At 69.0% G+C, this 19,018-nt stretch overlaps 3 protein-coding genes across 4 annotated transcripts; 2 read left to right on the top strand and 1 right to left on the bottom strand.

Annotated features, from left to right (window-relative positions):
* Nucleotides 1–217: 217 nt before the first annotated feature.
* ATXN7L2 (ataxin 7 like 2) lies at nt 218–7,284 on the top strand. Of its 2 annotated transcripts, none has more exons than XM_064472041.1 (11): nt 218–385; nt 1,765–1,839; nt 1,985–2,089; nt 2,281–2,470; nt 2,547–2,833; nt 3,659–3,741; nt 3,868–4,109; nt 4,200–4,380; nt 4,526–4,647; nt 5,284–6,130; nt 6,924–7,284. In XM_064472041.1, exons 1-11 carry the CDS (start codon nt 250–252, stop codon nt 6,936–6,938), a joined length of 2,283 nt encoding a protein of 760 aa, XP_064328111.1. In that variant the 5' UTR covers nt 218–249; the 3' UTR covers nt 6,939–7,284. The 2 variants fall into 2 exon arrangements, with proteins under 2 accessions (XP_064328111.1, XP_064328112.1); XM_064472042.1 differs by having other exon boundaries at nt 4,221–4,380.
* Nucleotides 7,285–7,939: 655 nt separating this feature from the next.
* On the bottom strand, nt 7,940–11,087 carry AMIGO1 (adhesion molecule with Ig like domain 1). The gene has a single exon (XM_064471960.1). It carries the CDS (start codon nt 10,208–10,210, stop codon nt 8,675–8,677), a length of 1,536 nt encoding a protein of 511 aa, XP_064328030.1. The 5' UTR covers nt 10,211–11,087; the 3' UTR covers nt 7,940–8,674.
* Nucleotides 11,088–16,965: 5,878 nt separating this feature from the next.
* GPR61 (G protein-coupled receptor 61) lies at nt 16,966–18,528 on the top strand. Its single transcript, XM_064472454.1, has one exon. The coding sequence runs from the start codon at nt 17,191–17,193 to the stop codon at nt 18,526–18,528; it is 1,338 nt and encodes a 445-aa protein (XP_064328524.1). The 5' UTR covers nt 16,966–17,190.
* The last annotated feature ends 490 nt before the right edge of the window (nt 18,529–19,018 follow it).

Genomic DNA, 19,018 nt, shown 5'->3' on the forward strand with positions numbered 1-19,018 from the left:
GGGGTATGAACTCCCAGCCCCGTATCGGGGCAAATGGACCTCCGGCCCCATATAGGGGCATATGGCCCCCCGCCCCGTCCATGTGCGGCGTCCCGGGCCGGGGCGGGGCGGGGCGGGGCGGGACTACACCGCCCGTGGTGCCGCGGGGCGGGCGGCGCATGCGCGGGGGCGCGCGGGGCGGGGGCGGCGGCGGCGGCGGCGGCGGCGGCGGCGGCGCGGGGGGGCGCGCGCGCTCCCGCGGCGGCGGCGATGGCGGCGCGTGGGCGCGCGGCGGCGGCGGCGATGGCGGCGGTGGCGGCGGAGCGGCGGCTGCCCAGCCTGGACGAGTTCGCGGGGCAGAGCTGGAGCGCCTGGGTGGAACGGGCCGGGCCGCCGGCCGAGCCGGGTGAGGGGCGGCGGCGGCGGCGGCGGCGGGGGCGGGCGGGGGGGCTGCCGCGAACGGAGCCGCGCCCGCCGCCCCCCCGCCCGGTCCTAGCGCCGCCGAGTGGTAGGCGGGCAGCGGGGCGCCCCGCAGCGGGAAGCGGGTACCGGGAACCGGGCATCCTGCACCGGGAGGCACCGGCGCTGGCACCGGTCACCCCGGTCTGGTCACTGGGAACCGTGCGCCCCTCACCGGGAGCCGGTTACCGGGTGCCCCGGGCCGGGTGTCCCCGGGTGCAGTGGCCAGCCCTGAGCAGGAACTGGGTAGCCCAGACTGGGAACCGGTTGCTACCGTTGCCCTGGACCAGGGAGAGGCCACCGGGTGCCCCCGACCGGGCGGTGGGTACCGGGAGCCCCAGGCCGGGAACCGGGATAGCCAGTGCTGGGAAGTGGGTGCTGCACACTGGGAACCGGGTACACTGTACTGGGTGAACTGGGAACCGGGTACCCTGTACTGGGGAACTGGGTGCTGCCCCGGGGGCTCGGCACAGCAGGCACCCTGCACGGGGACCGGGGACCCTGCAGCACGGCTGGACCGGACCGGGCAGCCGGTGGGCACGGCGCAGGCTCCTGGCACGGCCGGAGGGGACTGGGCGCCCAGTATGGCACAGCTGTATGGGACCGGGCACCCAGTATGGTATGGCTGGTCAGGACTGCTTATCCAGTATGGCACAGCCAGATGGGACTGGGTGCCCAGTACGGCGTGGCTGGATGGGCCTGGGCACCTGGTATAGCATGGCCTGACAGGACTGGGAATGCACTGGGCACCCAGTATGGCATAGGTGGACAGCACTGGGTGTCCAGTACAGCACTGCTGGATGGCACTGGGCACCCAGTGTGGCACAGCTGGCCAGGAGACCGTCACCAGTGGACACCAGTTCCCTCGCAGCAGAGCCCAGTGCAGACGGCTGGGGCCGGGACACCCGCCTGGCACAGCCAGCGAGGACACGGGCTGCGGGGCCACGGCCCGATAGGGACTGGGGCGTCCCTGGGGTGTCCCTGGGGCATCCCCCAGGCAGCAGGGTCTGATCCCAGTGACGTCCCTGCCAGGACGGGGCCCCGCTGGCGGTGGGCAGGGGTGGGCCGGGGCTCTCGGAGGCGACGGCACGCCGCGGGGTGATGGCACGCCGCGGGGCGAGCGCTGATCCCAGGATGGATCTTGTCCCTCTGGTCTAATTTTAGCCCGGTTAATTGCTCCGGGAGTGCCGGCAGTGTTTGACGGCCAGGAGTGGTGGCGCTGCTGGCAGCGAGGACTCGGCGGCCGTACCCGATGCTGGATGCGGCCGGGGGAAGCCAGGACCGTCCCCGTGCCGGCTGCTGCTGACGGGGTTTTTTCTCTGGCAGGGTCAGGGTCGGAGCTGGAGGAGAGCGGGAAGAGCGGCAGCAAGAAACTGGACGCCATGACCCTGATTAAGGAAGGTAAGCTCCCTTCTTTGGGGAGACAACCCAGCATTTCAGGGCCGTGCTTGCCCTCCGGCCCAGACCTTCGGGCTGCGATGCGTCCCTTGGCACCGAGGCCCGGTGGGAGCTCTGCCGTGCCACTCACCGAACTCTCACCCCGCAGACATGAACATCTTCGGCCACTGCCCGGCTCACGACGAGTTTTACCTGGTGGTTTGCAACCACTGCAGCCAGGTGGTGAAGCCACAGGCCTTCCAGAAGCACTGCGGTGAGCTGGGGGGGGGGCTCCGGGCACGGCTATCCCACCACCACCACGGCATCCCCTCCGGCATTGGAAGGGACCCGGGAAGGCAGCCGGGGCTGGCCGTGCTGGCACTGCCCAGGGTTACGAGGCTTCACGGGGGTGGGACCCCCTAACGCCGGGCTTTCCCCCCGCCCCATCCCACCCTGTCCCGGCAGAACGCCGCCACGGCCCGCTCAGCAAGCTGTACGCCCGCGCCGCCGCCGCCAAGTGCCACGTTGCCGTCAACGGGCAGCCAGCGGCCAGCGGGACCCCCAGCGTGGCCAAGGTGCTGCGGGAGAAGCCCCCGGGTGCCCGCGGGCGAGTCCAGCCCCTGCCCGAGCGGCCGGACAAGGACAACAACCTCTGGTGAGTGCCGGGACGGGGGGCTCTGCCCCTTACCTGCGGCAGGGCCGCTCTGAATCCCCCCAAATTCTCTCCCCAGCTTGTTCGTGCCTGTGGTCAACCTGGAGAAGATTCCCAGCATCCCCAAACCGGACGGGCACGGGATCAAGGTGCCCCCCAAAGCCGTACCCACCAACTCCAAGGAACCCCTGGGGAAACCCGCCACCGCCGCGGTGCCGAAAGAGCCCCCGGTGTCGGCCGGGGTCGGGGGGGATTCGGCGATGCCCGCCGACGGTCCCGGGTGCAAACCGGAGAGCACGCCTGCCCCGGGGGAGAAGGACGCGGGTGCCTCCAAGCCGCCCCCCAGGTCCCACAAGAAGCTGGCGCGTGAGTCCCCCTTTCCTTGCCGGCGACGGGGTGGGGGCGGCAGGTTGGTGCCGCGTGGCACCGGATCCCGGCGCGGCGTCCCGGTCCCGTTATTTCGGCAGCTGGGTGTGGCAGCGGGGTAGGTACCGAGGGAGCATCTCCCGCCTCTCCTCCTGCACCCTGCGGAGCCGGGCCCTGACCGCAGCTCCGTTCACCCGGCAGGTTTAGGGTCCCTGCCCGCGGTGCCGGCTGGCCCGGAGGAACGGCGGCGGCGTGCGGCAAGAGCGTGAGCCAGGGTTGAACTGCCCCTCACCAGTCCCCATCCTGTGTCCCCCCGCTCCAGAATTGGGGGTCAGAGGGATGCTGCGCTGCTCACGGGCTCTCTCGGGCGACAGTGAGAGATGCCATTAGCACAACCCAGGCTGGGGATGAAAGGGGGGACTCGCCCCAGGGAGGGGGTGAAGGGGGGGCCAGGAGACGGTGGCCCCCCACCCCACAGAGGATGACTCTTGGGGTGGTTGGGTGTCCCCCCTCCCCGGAGTGGGCATGCTGCGGCCTCTCGCTCTGAGGAGGGGGGCGTCCGTCTCCAGCCATGGCTGGGGTGACCCCTGCAGAGACCCCCCCTGCTCATGGCCAGCCGGCGGGGGTCCCGGTGAGGCTGTGCCCCCCCTTCCCCAGAGCCACCGGAGCCCCCCTGCCGCCGCCACTCTCATCCCACCATCCACACCAGTGGAAACTTCAAACAGGGCCAGCCATGGTGCGGGGGCAAAGCACTCGCCCCCCACCCCAGCACAGCTCTCGGCCCCGGGTCCCCCCCGGCATCCCGCTGCCTTCCTCTGCCCGCAGGCAAGGAGTGCGACCTGAACAGGCAGTGCGGCGTGCTCAACCCCGACACCAAGAAGATCTGCACCCGCTTGCTGACCTGCAAGGTAGCGGGATGCCGGGGCGGAGGGGGGTCGCCACCATCCTGCCAAGGGGTTTTTGGGGCGGGGGGGGGGTGTCCCGGCAGGTGTTTTCTCGCCCCTCAACCCTTTCCCCACTGTCGCCCGGCACAGATCCACTCGGTTCACCAGCGCCGCGAGGTGCAGGGTCGGGCCAAGGACTTCGACGTGCTGGTGGCCGAGCTGAAGGCCAGCTCTCGCAAGGGCGAGTCCCCGAAGGAGAGGAGCCCCCCCGGGAAGGAACCGCTGCCCCTGCCCCAGCAGGACCCCTCCTCGCTGCTGCAGCCCCCCGCCGCCCCACCCAGCACCTCTCCCTGCCGAGCCAAGCTGCCCCACTCCCACTGCCCGCTCCCCAGGTGAGGACCCTGGCGTCTGGGTGGTGGTGGGTGGGGACATCCCCATATGGGGCACCCCAAAAATCTCCCACCGCCCCCCCTCTGGTGCAGGGCCCGTCTTTCCTCCGACAGCGACCCTGAAGATGTGCCAGCTGCCTCTGGGGAGGGGGGCATGGGGGTGTTCACCTTCCCCCTGCCCAAGGTGGGCAGCCGGGTGTCTAGCGAGGAGAGCGAGGAGGAGGGGGGCGAGGAGCCCCCCCGCCCCCCCACACGCCCGCCACGGCCCCAAGCGGTGAGTGGGGTGGAGACCCCCAACCCCGCTGTGAACCCACCCAGCTGCATCCCACTACCGCCCCGTGCCGGGTGGGATGCTCTTGGGTTGGGGGGCGGGGGGGCATGCTGACCGTATGTCCGTCTGTCCGTCCCCGCCCCCGCAGTTCTGCACCTTCGGGAGCCGCCTGGTTAGCCCGGGCTGTTACGTCTTCAACCGGCGGCTCGACCGCTTCTGCTCGGCGCTGGGCTCCATGCTGGAGCGGCACCTCAGCTCCCACATGTGGAGGTGGGGGGGCGGGGGGGCCGGCACAGGGCAGGGGGTGCTGGGGGGTGCCACGGTGCAAAGTCACCCAGCCCTGAGGAGGGGTTTGCCTTCCCCGGGGTGCCAGCGTGGCATGGAGGGGGTGTGCCTGAATTGGGGAGTGGGGATTTGGGGGGGGTCCCGTCTCACCCCTCCGTGCCTGATTTGGCGGGGATGCAGTGGGGATGCAGGGATGGGAATGAAGATTTTTGGGGGGTCCAATCTCACCTCGCCAGAATTGGGGGCGATGTAGTAGGGATGCAGGGATGGGAGTGGGGATTTGGGGGGTTCCCATCTTACCCTTCCTCACCTGAATTGGGGGGGACATGGTGGGGGTCAGGGATGGGAGTGGGGATTTGGGGGGTTCCCATCTCACCCCTCCTCACCTGAACTGGAGGGGATGTGGCAAGGGTCAGGGATGGGAGTTGGGATTTTGCAGGGGGTCCCATCTACCCCCTCCTCACTTGAATTGCAGGGGATATAGAGGGGATGGGAGTGGGGATTTGGGGGGTTCCCATCTCACCCCTCCCCACCTGAATTGGGGGGATATAGTGGGGATGCAGGGATGGAAGTGAAGATTTGGGGGGGGTCCCATCTCACCCGTCCCCTCCCCTCCTGCAGGAAGATCCCTCCAGCTGCCGAGCCCCCTCTCCACACCACCCCAGCCCCCCCCAGCCCCGCCGCTCCCCCCTGCGGCCCCATCGCCCCGACACCTTCACCCCCCACACGGACCTCATCATCCTCGGCGGCCCCCCCTGGCACGCGGGAGGGCCGGGTCCCTGCCAGCCTCAACTACACGGTGGGGTCCCCCCACGCGGCGGCTGCCTGCAGCCAGCTGGAGTGCGGGGGGGGCGGCAGCCAGTCCATCACCTCCCCGCTGCCGGCCAACATCCCCTCGCCCTCCTTCAGCAAGTTGCCTTCCACCAAGGCCAGTAAATCTTCCCGAGCCCGGGAAGCGGCCGGCAGGATGGATCTGGATACCCGCAAACGGAAGCCCCCTCTTGCCGCCGGCGGCCCCCCCTATAAACGGACCTGTTCGGGCGACGGGGTCAAAACCAAAAACTCTGGCTGCCAGATTTCGGCCCCCCCTGGCAAGACGAAACCTACCCCTCTGGGCTGCCCAGCTTCATCCTCCGCTGCCGTCCTCAATGGTACGACGCGGGTGAAACGGCTCACCCCTCCGGACTGCCGTGGCCCCCCTGGCGCCGCCGCCACGGACCCCCGAGGCTCGCCACTGCGTGGACCGGGGCTGCCACCGCCACCCCCCCCACGTTGTATCTCCGAGGATGAGGTCAAGAAACGCAAGAACGCGGCCACGTATTGTCGGCCTGTCAAACCCAAGCCTGCGCCCCCCCTGCCTGGCCCCCCGCCGCCCCCCGGCCCGGCCCCCCCCGACTCGGGCACCTCCATCCGCAGGAAGAAGCCGGGACCCCCCCTGAGCTTCGAGGAGAAGCGGAGTGCCCTGAAGGTAGGGCTGAGATGGTGGGGGGGTGCTTGGGGGGGGTCTCTGCTGAGCTGGGAGGGGTGGGGCCAGGTGTTTGGGGTGTTCCTGGGGGTGCAGAGTGGCATCAGGGTGGGACGCTGGGCAGTGAAATGGGGGGACCCCCCCCCAGGGCCAACAGCACCCACAGGGGAGGGGGTGGGGCCCACGTTCTCCCAGGGCCTGGGGGTGCTTCTGTGCGCCCACGAGCTGAGGGACAGCCTGTGGGTAGGGGCCACCGTGGGGACAACATGGCCCCGGGGAGGGGGGGCACTGTGGGGACATTGTGGTCTCGGCTGGGGGGGCACTGTGGGGACAACATGGCCCTGGGGGGGGAAAGCCATGGGGATCTCTGGGGATGGCCATGGCCCAGGTAAGGGACATGATGGGGACCCTCTGGGTACCCCCTGGCTTGGGTGGGGGACACTGGGGGACACCGTGGTCTTGGGCCACAGGTGACGGAGGCAGTGGGGACCCTCTGGGGACACCACGGCTCTGGGTGGAGGGTGCCACGGGGACCCGCTAGGACACCCATGTCCAGGGTGAGGGACACTGGGGAGCCTCTGGGTACCCCCTGGCCCCAAGTAGGGGACACTGTGGGGGGACACAGTGATCTTGGGCCCTGGGACATCCTGGGTGTGGGTGGTGGATGAGGTGGGGACTTGTTTGTCCATGGTGGGGGGTGCCCCCTCTGGGGACACCCTGACCCTGGGTAGGGGACCCCGGGGTCTCCTCCGCCACCCCGTCCCCGCAGCTGACCCGGCACTCTCCTCTCCCGCAGTCCAAAGCCCATTAACGGAGGGGCCACTGGGGCCAACCCCGCCAGGCACGGGTGTCCCCCCACGTCCCTCCACCACGGGCGTGAGGAAGCCCCCACCGGAAAATGCCGAAAAGCTGATGAAAGGGGGGAGGAAAAAAAAAAAAGCAGCCCTAAGTCCCCCAAGGAAACAAAAAAAGAAGGAAAAAACCCCCCAACCTCCAGAAAAAATACCTCAAGACTCTCAGTTCTGTTCTCTTGCTGCTAAACCAGCCCCCGGGAGAGGAGGTGGCCGTGGCCGGGGCTCTCCCGGCACACGACCGGCCACCACCGGGCACGTCACCGGCCGCCGCTGGCCGCGGATATTTATAAGAATTACTATTGCTGTTTTTTGTTTCTTTTTTAAAAAAAAAAAAAAGAAGAAAAAAAAACCCAACCCACAAAGCCAGGTATTGGGGGGGGGTGTCTCAGTGGTCTTTGGGGTCCCCCTTCCATCCTCTGTGGGTTGCCAAGCCCTGCCCATCACCCCATGGCCCCGCCCCGGCAGGTGAGGCCACGCCCCCTGGGAGACGGAGGAGGGAGGGGTGCTGGAGGCTTGGGGGGTGGGGGGTGCTAGTGGCCATAGTGGGGCTGGAGGGGCCAGGTGGGGGGCTGTGAGGGTCAGTGGGGTACTGGGGGGGGCAGGGGCTCACTGGGCTGCACAGAAGCCCCCTCCCCCCCCAGCACAGCCCAACGGGGGTGGGCTTGGCTGGGCCTTGGGGTGGATGCACCGGGGGGGGGTGACTGGGGTGAGCCCCCCTCCTCCCCCAAGCCCCTTGCACCCCTCCCAGCCCCCCTGTGCACCCCCCGCTACCCCGGGTGGGGGCTGGGTGGCAGCAGGGGCCCCGGCTCAGCCTGACCTCTCATCTGGGGGGGTCTCGCCGGGCTGACATGGTGACGCTGTCCCTGTCCCCCAACCCGCACACCCAGCGAGGAGCCCCCCCATCTTGGGGATGACCCTTTTAGCACCCCCGAAACCAACCGGGCGAGGGCTGCGCAGGCACGAGGGGGAAACACATTTATTTTGGCCAAGCCATCAGTGGGCAGCTGCCAGCGGGGCGGGGAGGGGGGACACACAGCCTGGGGCAGGGGACATGGGGGTCACAGGCTGGGCTGTGGGGGGTACCCCATTTGGGGTGTTAGAGCCCCCGGAGTCCCACTCCCTGCAGGGCGGAGGGGCTCTGGTTGTGGCTGTGGGTTGCATGGGGGGTGTTGGGCGGGGGTTGCACCCTGTGGGTCCCCGGGGGGTGACATGCCCCTCATGTCCCCCCCCCCGCCGAGCGCTGGCTGGGGTGGCACATGCTCCCCCGGCGGGACTCATGCTTCGCGATACACATGCCGGGGAGGGCACAGTGGGGGGGACAGGGTGCTGCAGGGAAGAAGGGGGGGCTGCCCTCTAAAACTGGGACCCCCAGGGCCCAGCTCCCGGTGCCACCATCCCCAGGGGGCACCTGCCGAGCTGGTGCTGGCACTGTCACCCGCAGTCCTGCTGTGCCTGGGGGGCAATGGGGCCGGTGCCCCTCCGGCTCTGTGGCCACATTGTCCCCACGGGAGACCCCTTGTCCCTCACAGTCCCGTGGCACCGGCGTGGTGGTGGTGACCTTGGTGGAGGATGGTGTGGGTGGGCAGCAGCGATGCGGGGGGAGGGCAATGGCATGTGTCCCCCCCACAAACCTGGGGGCGTGGTGGTGAGGGTCCAGGTGTCCCTGGGGACCCCACGAAGTTCCCCCACCACCCTACACCACGATGGGGGTGTCAGAGAAGACAGAGCTGACTGAGTCTGGATCCGACACCTTCCTCTGCGCCTTGGGGCCGTGCCGGGGGGGCGGCTGGGGGGTCCCGCCGACCTTGAACCTGCCGTTCTGCCCTGGGCCGGCAGCGGAGGCCGAGCGGGACTGGCAAGGCTCCCCAGGGACACCGGCGGCGTGGTTGGGGGTGGCGCTGAGGACAGAGGAGTTGATGCTGTCGTCGCGGGGTGCCGGCGGCTTGTCGGCGCCCCGGCAGCAGCAGCAGCGGCAAGGGGTGAGGTACAGGTAGATGAGCACCAGCACCACGCTGAGGATGCAGCCCACCAGCGTGGTGTAGGCAGTGTTGAGGGTGTCATGGGGACCATGCAGGGTGAAGTTGTGCACCAGCAGCTCCACGTAAAGGGTCTCGTTGAGGAGGGGACCTGCCACCCAACAGGCGTAGGTGCCGGCGTCCTCGGGGCGCAGCGCCCGCAGCTGCAGGCTGCCATTCGCCAGGAGAGCGGCGCTGCCGTTACCCCCTTCCTCCAACACCCGTTCACCTCCCGGCGTCACCCAGTGCCGGCTACGTACCCCCCGCAACCGGGTGTCGCAGCTGAGGGTGACGGTGTCACCCAGGTGAGCTTCCAGCACCGCTTCCCGTGCCTCGCTGCAGTTGAGCGGCTGCCGGCCGGCCAGGGCGAGGATACCGACGGGCGCCGGGGCGGTGGGCAGCACGCACCGCAGCTCCTCTTGGAAATCCATCACGGCGCTCAACCGGCGGCGCCGGCCGCGGGCAACCAGCTGGAAGAGCGGGCAGTCGCAGGCCAGCGGGTTGCTGTGCAGGTAGAGGCGGTCGCGCAGCCAGGCGGGCAGCGCCTGCAGCTCGCCCACGGGCAAGCTGCGGAGGCGGTTGGCCGAGAGGTCGAGCAGGGCCAGCTGGGGCAGGCGGCTGCCGTCGCGCAGCAGCTCCAGCGGGAAGCGGGCGATGCGGTTTTGCCCTAGGTAAAGCTTACGGAGACGGCTGAGGTTATCGAAGGCGGTGCGATCCACGGCGGAGATCTCGTTGTTGTAGAGGAGGAGGACCTCCAGCTCGACCAGGTCGCTGAAGAGGTTCTCCTCCAGCGCCCGGAGGCGGTTAGAGGAGAGGTCCAGGTGCCGCAGGTGGGGTACGTGGGCGAAGGCTTCGGTGGAGACAAAGGAGAGCCCGTTGTGGCTGAGCAGCAAGGCGTGGAGGTGGGCCAGCCGCCCCGGCGCCCAGTCGGCGCGCAGCCGGCTCACGTTGTTGTGGCTGAGGTCGAGGACGGCGGTGAAGCGGGGCAGGGGGGATGGCACCGAGCTCAGCACCGCCTGCGAGCAGCTCAGGATGTTGGAGGCGCAGACGCAGCGCGGGGGGCAACTCCCGCCCGCAGACCCCCACGGTGACAGCAGCGCCAGGGTCAGCAGCAGTGGCATTACTGGCAGAGGGGCTCCCAGCCCCCCGGAGCCCCCCATGGCTACGCTCTGCCCTGCAGCGTCACACGGGGGCTGGGGACGGCGCACCGGCATGCCTGCGACCCCCGGCACGGTGGGCTGGGAGCACGGGGTTGGCTCGCACGGGGTGGCTTCGGTCACCCGGTGTCACGGCATGCACCGGGCTCGCTGCTCACCCGGCGTCACAGTGCAGGGTGGCTCGGTCACCCGCTGTCACAGCACGTGCCAGGCTAGCTGCTTGCCTGGTGTCACAGCACAGAGTGGTTTGGTCACCCGGTGTCACGGCGCAGGGTGGCTTTGTCACCCGGTGTCACAGCATGTGCTGCGGGGTGGCTTTGGCCACTCAGTGTCACGGCTAGCTGCTCGCCCGGTGTCACGGCACCGGCTGGCTCGGTCACTCGGTGTTGCAGCACGGGGTGGCTTTGGACACCCGGTGTCACGGCATGCGCTGGGCTCGCTGCTCTCACCTGGTCTCACGGCGCAGGGTGGCTTTGGTTCACCCGGTGTCACGGCACGCGCCAGGCTCGGTCCTCACCCGGTGTCACAGCGTGGGGTGGCTCTGGTCACCCAATGTCACAGCGTGGGGTGGCTCTGGTCACCTCGTGTCACAGCGTGGGGTGGCTCTGGTCACCCAATGTCACAGCGTGGGGTGGCTCTGGTCACCTCGTGTCACAGCGTGGGGTGGCTCTGGTCACCCAATGTCACAGCGTGGGGTGGCTCTGGTCACCTCGTGTCACAGCGTGGGGTGGCTCTGGTCACCCAATGTCACAGCACAAACCACGGGGCGGCTTCGGCCACCCGCTGTCACGACACGCACCAGGCTCGATCCTCACCCGCTGTCACGGCGTGCCTGGGTCGCGGCTTCACCCGGAGCTCCCGCCCGCCGCAGCCCCGCTCCCCCCGCGCTGCGGGGGCGGCCCCGCTGTTCCCCCGGTCCCGTCCCCCCCCCCCGGACCCCTCCCCCGATCCCGGCCCTGCTGCGGACGGACCCGCGGAAAGGCGCCCCCCGTCCCCCACCCCGCCTCCCGGGGCGCTACCGGGGCCTGGTACCGGGGCCGGTGCGGAGGAGGGCGGGCAGGGGAGGCCGAGCGGGGCCGAACCGAACCGGGCGGAGCCGAACCAAGCCGAGCGCGGCCGAACCGAGCCAAGTGGAGACGATTGGGGCCGAACCAAGCCGAGCGGAGCCGAGCGGAACTGAGCCGAACGGAGCCGAACCGACCCGAGTGGGGCCGAACCAAGCCGAGCGGAGCCGAGTGGGGCCGAGCAGGCCGGGCCGAGCCGAACCGATCCGAGGCGAGCGGGCCGAGCCAGGCCGAGGAGAGCCGAGAGCGGCCGGGCCGAGCCGAACCGATCCGAGGCGAGCGGAGCCGAGCGGTGCCGAAGGAAGCCGAACAGAGCCGAGCGGGCCGGGCCGGCCGCAGCGCGCACCCGCGGCCCCGGGACAGGGTCTGGGGGCGGCCCCGGCGCGGCGCACCCCGTGCACGGCCCATCCCCATTGGCTGCCGCCACGTCGCCCGCGACCAATGGCAGCAGCGCCCGCTTAACCCTTGGCAGGCCGCGCATCGACCCCCAGGCTGAGCCCCCCCCCCGAAGCCCCCCCCACGCTCTCGGCATCGGCCCCGAACCACACCCCATCTCCGTCCCCACCACCCTCGTCCCCATCATCATCCTCATCACCGTCCCCATCCCCACCACCCTCGTCCCCGTTTCATCCTCATCCTGAGCCCCATCCCCCCCTCCATCCCCACACCCCATCCCATCTCATCCCCATCATCCTCATCCCCATCATCCTCATCCCCATCATCCTCATCCCCATCATCCTCACCCCCATTCCAGCCTCATCCCCATCATCATCCTCGTCTCCATCCCATCTTATCTCAGCCCCATCCCAAATCCATCCGTGCAGCCCTACAGCCCCATCCCACGCCCCCCTAGTTCCAGCCCGAATCCCCCAGTACCGGCCCCATCCCAGTGTCCCCAACCACGGGGAGGATGGAGGGGACACGTCCTGCCCTGGAGTCCCCGCCGAGGGGCACCCCTGGGTGCTGCCACCCCCCAGGCAGGGGTGCCCCGCGCCCCCCCGGCGCTCGCGGTGTGTCTCTGCTGCCCAGGTGTATTTTTAGATGCAAAACATTTGTGCCTTTTGGTTTTGGTCCATAATTACAGGGAAAGGAGCCGGAACAAACGGTGCTGAGAGGATGCAGCTTTTTACTGGGGGGGGGGACACATGACAGTAATTAACGGGGACCCCCCACAACACAGAGTGGGGTGCGCCCCCAGGGCGCCCCTGTGCTCCCCACCCGTGCCCCCCGGCCGGGTGCCACCCCGTGCCGTCCCCCCCTCGCTGCCATCGCCCCCCCCCGCGGCTGCTGGGCCGGTGACAGGGAATTTTGTCCTTTGATCGTCCTCAATTTCTCTGCTTTAATCCGGGTGCTAATCCCTGCCCAGCACCCGTTGCCCACCCGGCCCCCACCCAGCACCCAGACCCCCCTGCAGGTGGGGGGAGCACCCACACCCCAACCTCCCTGGCCCACTGGTGGGCTCTGGGTGTCCTTGCGGCATCGCGGTGGGGACCCTGGGGGGACCCCGGCATCCTGGGGGAAACTGGCACAGCGCCGTGCCCCCGGCGGCGTGCCGGGCAGGATCGGTGCCGGCTGCCCGGCTGCAGGCCTCTGTGCTACACGGGTGCGCACGCGTGTCAGCCTGCACAGGCAGGCGGGCACGCACATGCCTGGGTGCACACGCGCACGCACGCTGGAGACACGTGCGCACACGCATGCAGCGGGTACATGTGTGTGCACCCCCCCGATCACACGCGCGTGCAAACCCGGCAGGTTCACATGCGTATGGTGCACACGGATGCACCCGCCGTACATGCGTGTGTGTGTGTGTGGCCCCGCCAGCCGCATGCGCGCACACCGGGGGCACACGTGTGCACACACACACATGCAAACATGCCTACCCTGCAAGCCTGGTCAGGGCTCTGGCACAGCTGGAGGAGCCAGGCAGCCACGACGGGGTGCTGGGGTGCCAGGGTACGGGTATCCCAGGGTGCCGGGGTGCTGGGGTGCTGGCGTGCAGGAGTACAGGTATCCCAGGGTGCTGGGGTGCAGGAGTACGGGTATCCCAGGGTGCTGGGGTGCCAGGGTGTTGGGGTGCTGGGGTGCAGGAGTACGGGTATCTCAGGGTGCTGGGGTGCCAGGGTGCTGGGGTGCTGGGGTGCCAGGGTACGGGTATCCCAGGGTGCTGGGGTGCAGGAGTACGGGTATCCCAGGGTGCTGGGGTGCCAGGGTGTTGGGGTGCTGGGGTGCAGGAGTACGGGTATCCCAGGGTGCTGGGGTGCCAGGGTGCTGGGGTACAGGTATGCCAGGGTGCTGGGTTGCTGGGGTGCAGGAGTATGGGTATCCCAGGGTGCTGGGGTACAGTTTCCCAAGGGTGCTGGGGTGCTGGGGTATGGGTATCCCAAGGTGCTGGGGTGCCACAGTGCCATGGTGCCATGATACCGGGCTGCTGGGATGCCAGGGGTGTTGGGTGCTGGTATAACATGGTGCCAGGATGCCTTGGTGCTGGGGTGCCAAGATAATGGGTGTTGGGGTGCCAGGGTGCTGGGGCGCAAGGGTGCTGTGATAGCAGAGTGCTTGGGGACTGGGGTACCAGGATGCCAGGGTTTCAGGATGATGGGGTGCCAGCAGTCTCAGGGTGGGGGGGTGCTGAGGTACTGGGGTGTCAGAGTGCCTTGGTGCTGGGGTGCCAAGATAATGGGTGCTGGGGCGCAAGGGTGCTGGCATAGTGGGGTGCTTGGGAACTGGGATGCTGGGGTGCCAGGATGATGGGGTGCCAGGAGTCTCGGGGTGGTGGGGTGCTGAGATACTGGGGTGCCAGTGTGCCAGGTGCATCAGGGTGTCAGGGTGCCAGTGCACCATAAACCCCCTAATGCCAAGGCAGCCCCCAGCCCCCCAGCACCCACCAGCTGCGTCCCCTGGGGGCCCGGCTGGGCTGTAGGGTGAGGGGCAGCAGCCAGCCTTTTTCTGGGGGGCAGGACCTCCCCGGGGGTAGCTGCGGGGGGGTGTGTGTCCAGGTCTGGGGCAGCACAAGTGGGCCCTGGGCACCTCTTTTTGGGGGCCTGCACGGTGTGATGCCAAGGAAGGTGCCCAGCACAGCTGGGGCAGAGGGGCTGGGCGTGCACGGGGTGCCCCTGGGGCTGGGGGGGGTCTCCCCCCGGCTGCAGGGCAGCACGGGGTGGGGGCGGGAGGAACTTGCAGGCAGCTGCAAGGCTGTGCCGCAGCAGCACAGCCACCCGGGCCCTGAATTATTGATGCTCTGGTGGCAGGAAACAGCAAAGCCATAAATCTGGCTGTGCCGGTGCTGACACCAGCGTGAGGGGGCAGGAGCAGCCCTGGCTCCCTGCCTCAGTTTCCCCAGGGAGGAGAAAAACCCTCAGGGACTCATTGTCAGGATGCACCCCATGTGCCGGGGGGGGAGGAGGTGCAGGGACCCCCTCCCCACTCCCCTTTCTGGACACTCAGCGTTGAGGAGAGATGCTCCTCATAGCTGGGTCCTTCCTGGCTTGTGGGGTGCTGGTGGCTGGCTCTGCACCTCCTCACCATGAGACACCCCTGAAACTTTGGGGTCCTGGTGGCTGAACACCCCCCTACACTGTCACGAGGGAGGGAGGAGGCAGGGGCCAGTGGGGTGTGAGTTTTGGGTGAGAACCCAGGGTGGGGTGGGCACCCAGGGTGGGGAGGGCACCCAGGGTAGGGTGCCTTCCTGGATTTTGGTACACACATGGGTTATTGGGACAAGCTAAGGGGGGGCCCCAGGGCTTTCCCCCACCCTGGGGAGCAGGATCGATCCCGGCACTCAGCTCCCAGCTGCTGCATGGGGCAGGGGATGAACCCTGGGCCGGCGGGGGGGATGGGGGGCAGGATGGGCACCCCCATGGGTCCCTGGCACTCCTGCTCACCAGGAGACGGCGTGCCAGCGCGACTGGTGCCCAGGGAGCCACCGGCGGCCATCTCCGAGCCCCGGTACGATGGGGCCGGTTCATTCGAGGTCCCGCGTTTCTAATCTGGTTTGGATGGATTTATTTTTGGGTCCTCGTAACCTAGCAATGGGCACGTGATGCGCGGGGCCTGCAGCAGGGACACGCGTCGCCCGCCTCACCCGCTGGCCACTCACCACCCTCCCTGCACTGGCCCCGGGGATCGGGCCCGCTAGGCCACGCGTCCCTCCCTGGGCACCCATGGGACGGGGTCCAGAGCTCTGCCAGGAGGACGTTTGCAGCCTGTGCAGGGTTTTGGGGGGTGCTGGTCCTTGGAAGCGTTAGGGATCCCCCTTGTAAGCCAATGGCCATGCCTTGGGGAAACTGAGGCACAGAGTGTGGTGAAGGGGGGCACCGCCCCAATCCCAGTAGCCATGTTGCTGAACTGGGAGCAAGGGAAGGGGTGCTGGGCTGGGGGTGGGCAGAGCTGGAGGTGTCTGTGCCCCACCCCCGCGTGGCCCCCCCCAGCCCTGTGCATCCCCCTGTCCACGTCCCCATCCCCACTCTGTGCCCCCCACTGCAGCCCTGCCCTCTCTCCCACCACTCCCCAACCCCAGGGTGCCTCCCATGCTGCCACCCTCCCATCCCCGATTCCCCCACTTTGCCTCCCCACCCCGTGGCCCCCGAAGGGCTGCCCCCTCCCAGCCCCCCACCAGCTCCCCCCCCAATCCCCTCCCCACCCCATTGGGGGGCAACTGGGGAAACTGAGGCCCGAAGAAACACGCCGGCGGGAACCGGGGGTGACCCACCCTGCACCCCCCATCCCGCGGGGGCTCCAGCCGGCCGCCCTCCCCCCATCCCCGCGGTCCTGCAGCCCCCGCCGGGCCGGGGGGGGCCGTGCCAGGGGTACCGCGGTGCTGGCGGGTGGCGCTTAGGACCCAGCAGCCGCCGGGTGCGGAGCATCCCTCGCCGCAGCGGCTCCGTTGCCGGCCCGGCCCCGAGCATCCCCGCCCGCCCCGGACCCCCCCGCCGCCCCGGGGACCCCCCCCGCCCTCGGCCCATCCCGCGGCCCGATGCAGCCCCCCAGGGTAGGTGCCGGGGCCGAGCCGCCCCACCGGGGCCATGCCCAAGGGCGGGGTGAGGGGGGGGGAAGGATGCGGTCGGGAGGGGACCGGGGGACCCCCTCCGGGGTGGGAGGGGGGACCCCAGCCGGCGGCATCGCCCCGGGGTGCTGGGGATGGGGGAAAGACGGGCAGGGGAGGGGGCACCCTCTCCCTGCACTCCCTTCCATCAGCATCCCACCCACCAGGGCTCCCCGGGGTGCAGGGGCTGGGGATCCCCTCCGCGCCGGGGAAGCACTTATGGATGGGGGGCTCCGAGATGTCCCCCAGCCCTCCATCCACTCCCCAGGCTCCACTTTGCAGTCAGTGGCACCCATTGGGGTGGGTGGGGGTGCAGCACCTATCCCCTGGCCGAGTTTGGGTTGGGGGGGATCACGCACGGCCCTTGAAGCACAAGGGGTGATCCCAGAGGTCTGGGGTGCCGGTGACCCCCCACTTACCCCTGTGGCCGCTTGTGGTCCCCAGGCTTCACCCCAGTGAAGAATCCCACTGGGGTGTTTTGGGTTGAAAAATTGGAGTTTGGGGGCTTTAGCCCCAGAATTGCTCATCTTCTGAGGGAACAAGGCTTTTGGTTCAGAAAGGGGTTTGGGTGTCATGGAGGGGGACTCAGGGGTGATGGGGGCTGTGGCTGGGGGTCACAGCTCAGCTGAGACGCCCCCCGGACTCTCATGGGCCCCCCAGGATCGTGCCCTCCCCACTGATGGCTCTACCTTCCCTGCAGGTGCCCGGCGCTGCCCGGCAGCGAGGAGTGGGGAGATGAGCGGGGCCAGGGGGCACCCTTGGGTGCTCTGAGTGCCACCGCCGCAGCAGCACCCGTCCCCGGACTGCAACCTGGGGCCGGCGGCGGGCGTAGGGCGGGCGAGGATGTGAGCCCCCGGCGATGCCCCGCAGCCCCGTGCTGGCTGCCCCGAGGATGGGCGATGGGCGGGTGAGCGCCGGCGCGGCGGCACAGGATGGAGCCCTCCCTGCCTGCCCCGTGGGCCTGGAACGGCTCTAGGGCGGCGCGGGGGCTCCAGCCCTCCCCAGGCCCCATGCCCCCCAACGGCACTGCCGACGGCAAACCCAAAGACGTGGCCTCCAAATCAGTGGGGCTCTTCTTCATGCTGCTTATCGACCTGACGGCCATCGTGGGCAACGCCGCTGTCATGACCGTCATCGTGAAGACGCCGGCGTTGCGCAAGTTCGTCTTCGTCTTCCACCTCTGCCTGGTGGACTTCTTGGCCGCCCTCACCCTGATGCCGCTGGAGATGCTCTCCGGCTCGGCCGTCTTTGACAGCCCGGTTTTCGGTGAGGCCATGTGCCGTGTTTACCTGTTCCTCAGCGTCTGCTTCATCAGCATGTGCATCCTCTCCATCTCCACCATCAACGTGGAGCGTTACTACTACGTGGTGCACCCCATGCGCTACGAGGTGAGGATGACGGTGGGGCTGGTAGCCTGCGTCCTCGTCGGTGTCTGGCTCAAAGCCGTGGCCACCTCCCTCGTCCCTGTGCTGGGCTGGTTGTCCCCCGACCGCCCGCCGGTGCCCGCCGGCCGCGGCTGCTCCTTGCAATGGAGCCGCGGTCCCTACTGCAAGTTCTTTGTGGTCTTCTTCGCCGCCTTCTACTTCCTCCTGCCCCTCCTCATCATCGTGGTGGTCTACTGCAGCATGTTCAAGGTGGCGCGGGTGGCCGCCATGCACCACGGCCCCCTCCCCACCTGGATGGAGACGCCACGGCGTCGCTCCGAGTCCCTCAGCAGCCGCTCCACCATGGTCACCACCTCGGGAGCCCCTCGTACCACCCCACAGAGGACGTTTGGGGGGGGCAAGGCGGCTGCCATCCTGCTGGCCGTGGGGGGCCAGTTCCTCTTCTGCTGGTTGCCCTACTTCTCCTTCCACCTCTACACCGCCCTGAGCACCCAGCCTTTGGTGGGGCCGGCAGCTGAGACTGTGGTCACTTGGCTCGGTTACTTCTGCTTTACCTCCAACCCTTTCTTCTACGGGTGCCTCAACCGGCAGATCCGGGGCGAGCTGGGACGGCTCCTCACTTGTTTCTTCAAGCAGCCGCCTGAGGAGGACCTGCGGCTGCCCAGCCGGGAGGGTTCCATCGAGGAGAACTTCCTCCAGTTCCTCCAGGGCACCGGTTGTCCCACCGAGCCCCGGCCCCGCACCCCCAGCCCCAAACAGGACCAGCCCCCCATCGATTTTCGCATCCCGGGGCAGATCGATGAGGACACGGTCGAGGGGCCGGAGCGACGGGGTGGGGATGGGGTCTACATGCCAGTGGTCGCCTCTCCCAAACCGGAGCTGTAGCGTTGGCGGGGGTTTGGGGGCAAACACGGCTGCGAGGGGAGAGCTGGTCTGAGTGTCTTGCTGGGGACAGCGGGGGGTCCGCGCTGCTGTCGGGGCTCGGGGGTCCCGCCACGCTCGCCGGGGAGGTTTGGGGACAGCGGGGTGGGATGGGGCGGGTTGGTGGGTGCCAAACTGGGGAAACTGTGTCGGGCTGGGAACAAGCATGGGAGCGGGGTGGGGGTCTTGGGTTGTGTGGACCTGGCATGGAGGGTCCCCCGTCGCCCCAGCCAAGTGATGGGGTGCACGGTGGCCCCGCTCCCCGGGTCCCCTGCACAGGGAATGCCCCGGGTCCCCTCCCTATCCCCGGGGAGCCCGGACCCCCTGGGGTGAACTACATCTCCCATCATGCCCCGCTGCACCGAGGCGGAAGCAGGGCAGTCCCCGCCTCAATCCCGTCACTCCCCGCTCTACCGAGGCGGAAGTTCCGCCTCCAACTCCCAGCATGCCGCTC

The sequence above is a fragment of the Phalacrocorax carbo genome, chromosome 23 (genome assembly GCF_963921805.1).
Source record: "Phalacrocorax carbo chromosome 23, bPhaCar2.1, whole genome shotgun sequence".
In the NCBI taxonomy this organism is placed as follows: Eukaryota; Metazoa; Chordata; class Aves; order Suliformes; family Phalacrocoracidae; genus Phalacrocorax; species Phalacrocorax carbo.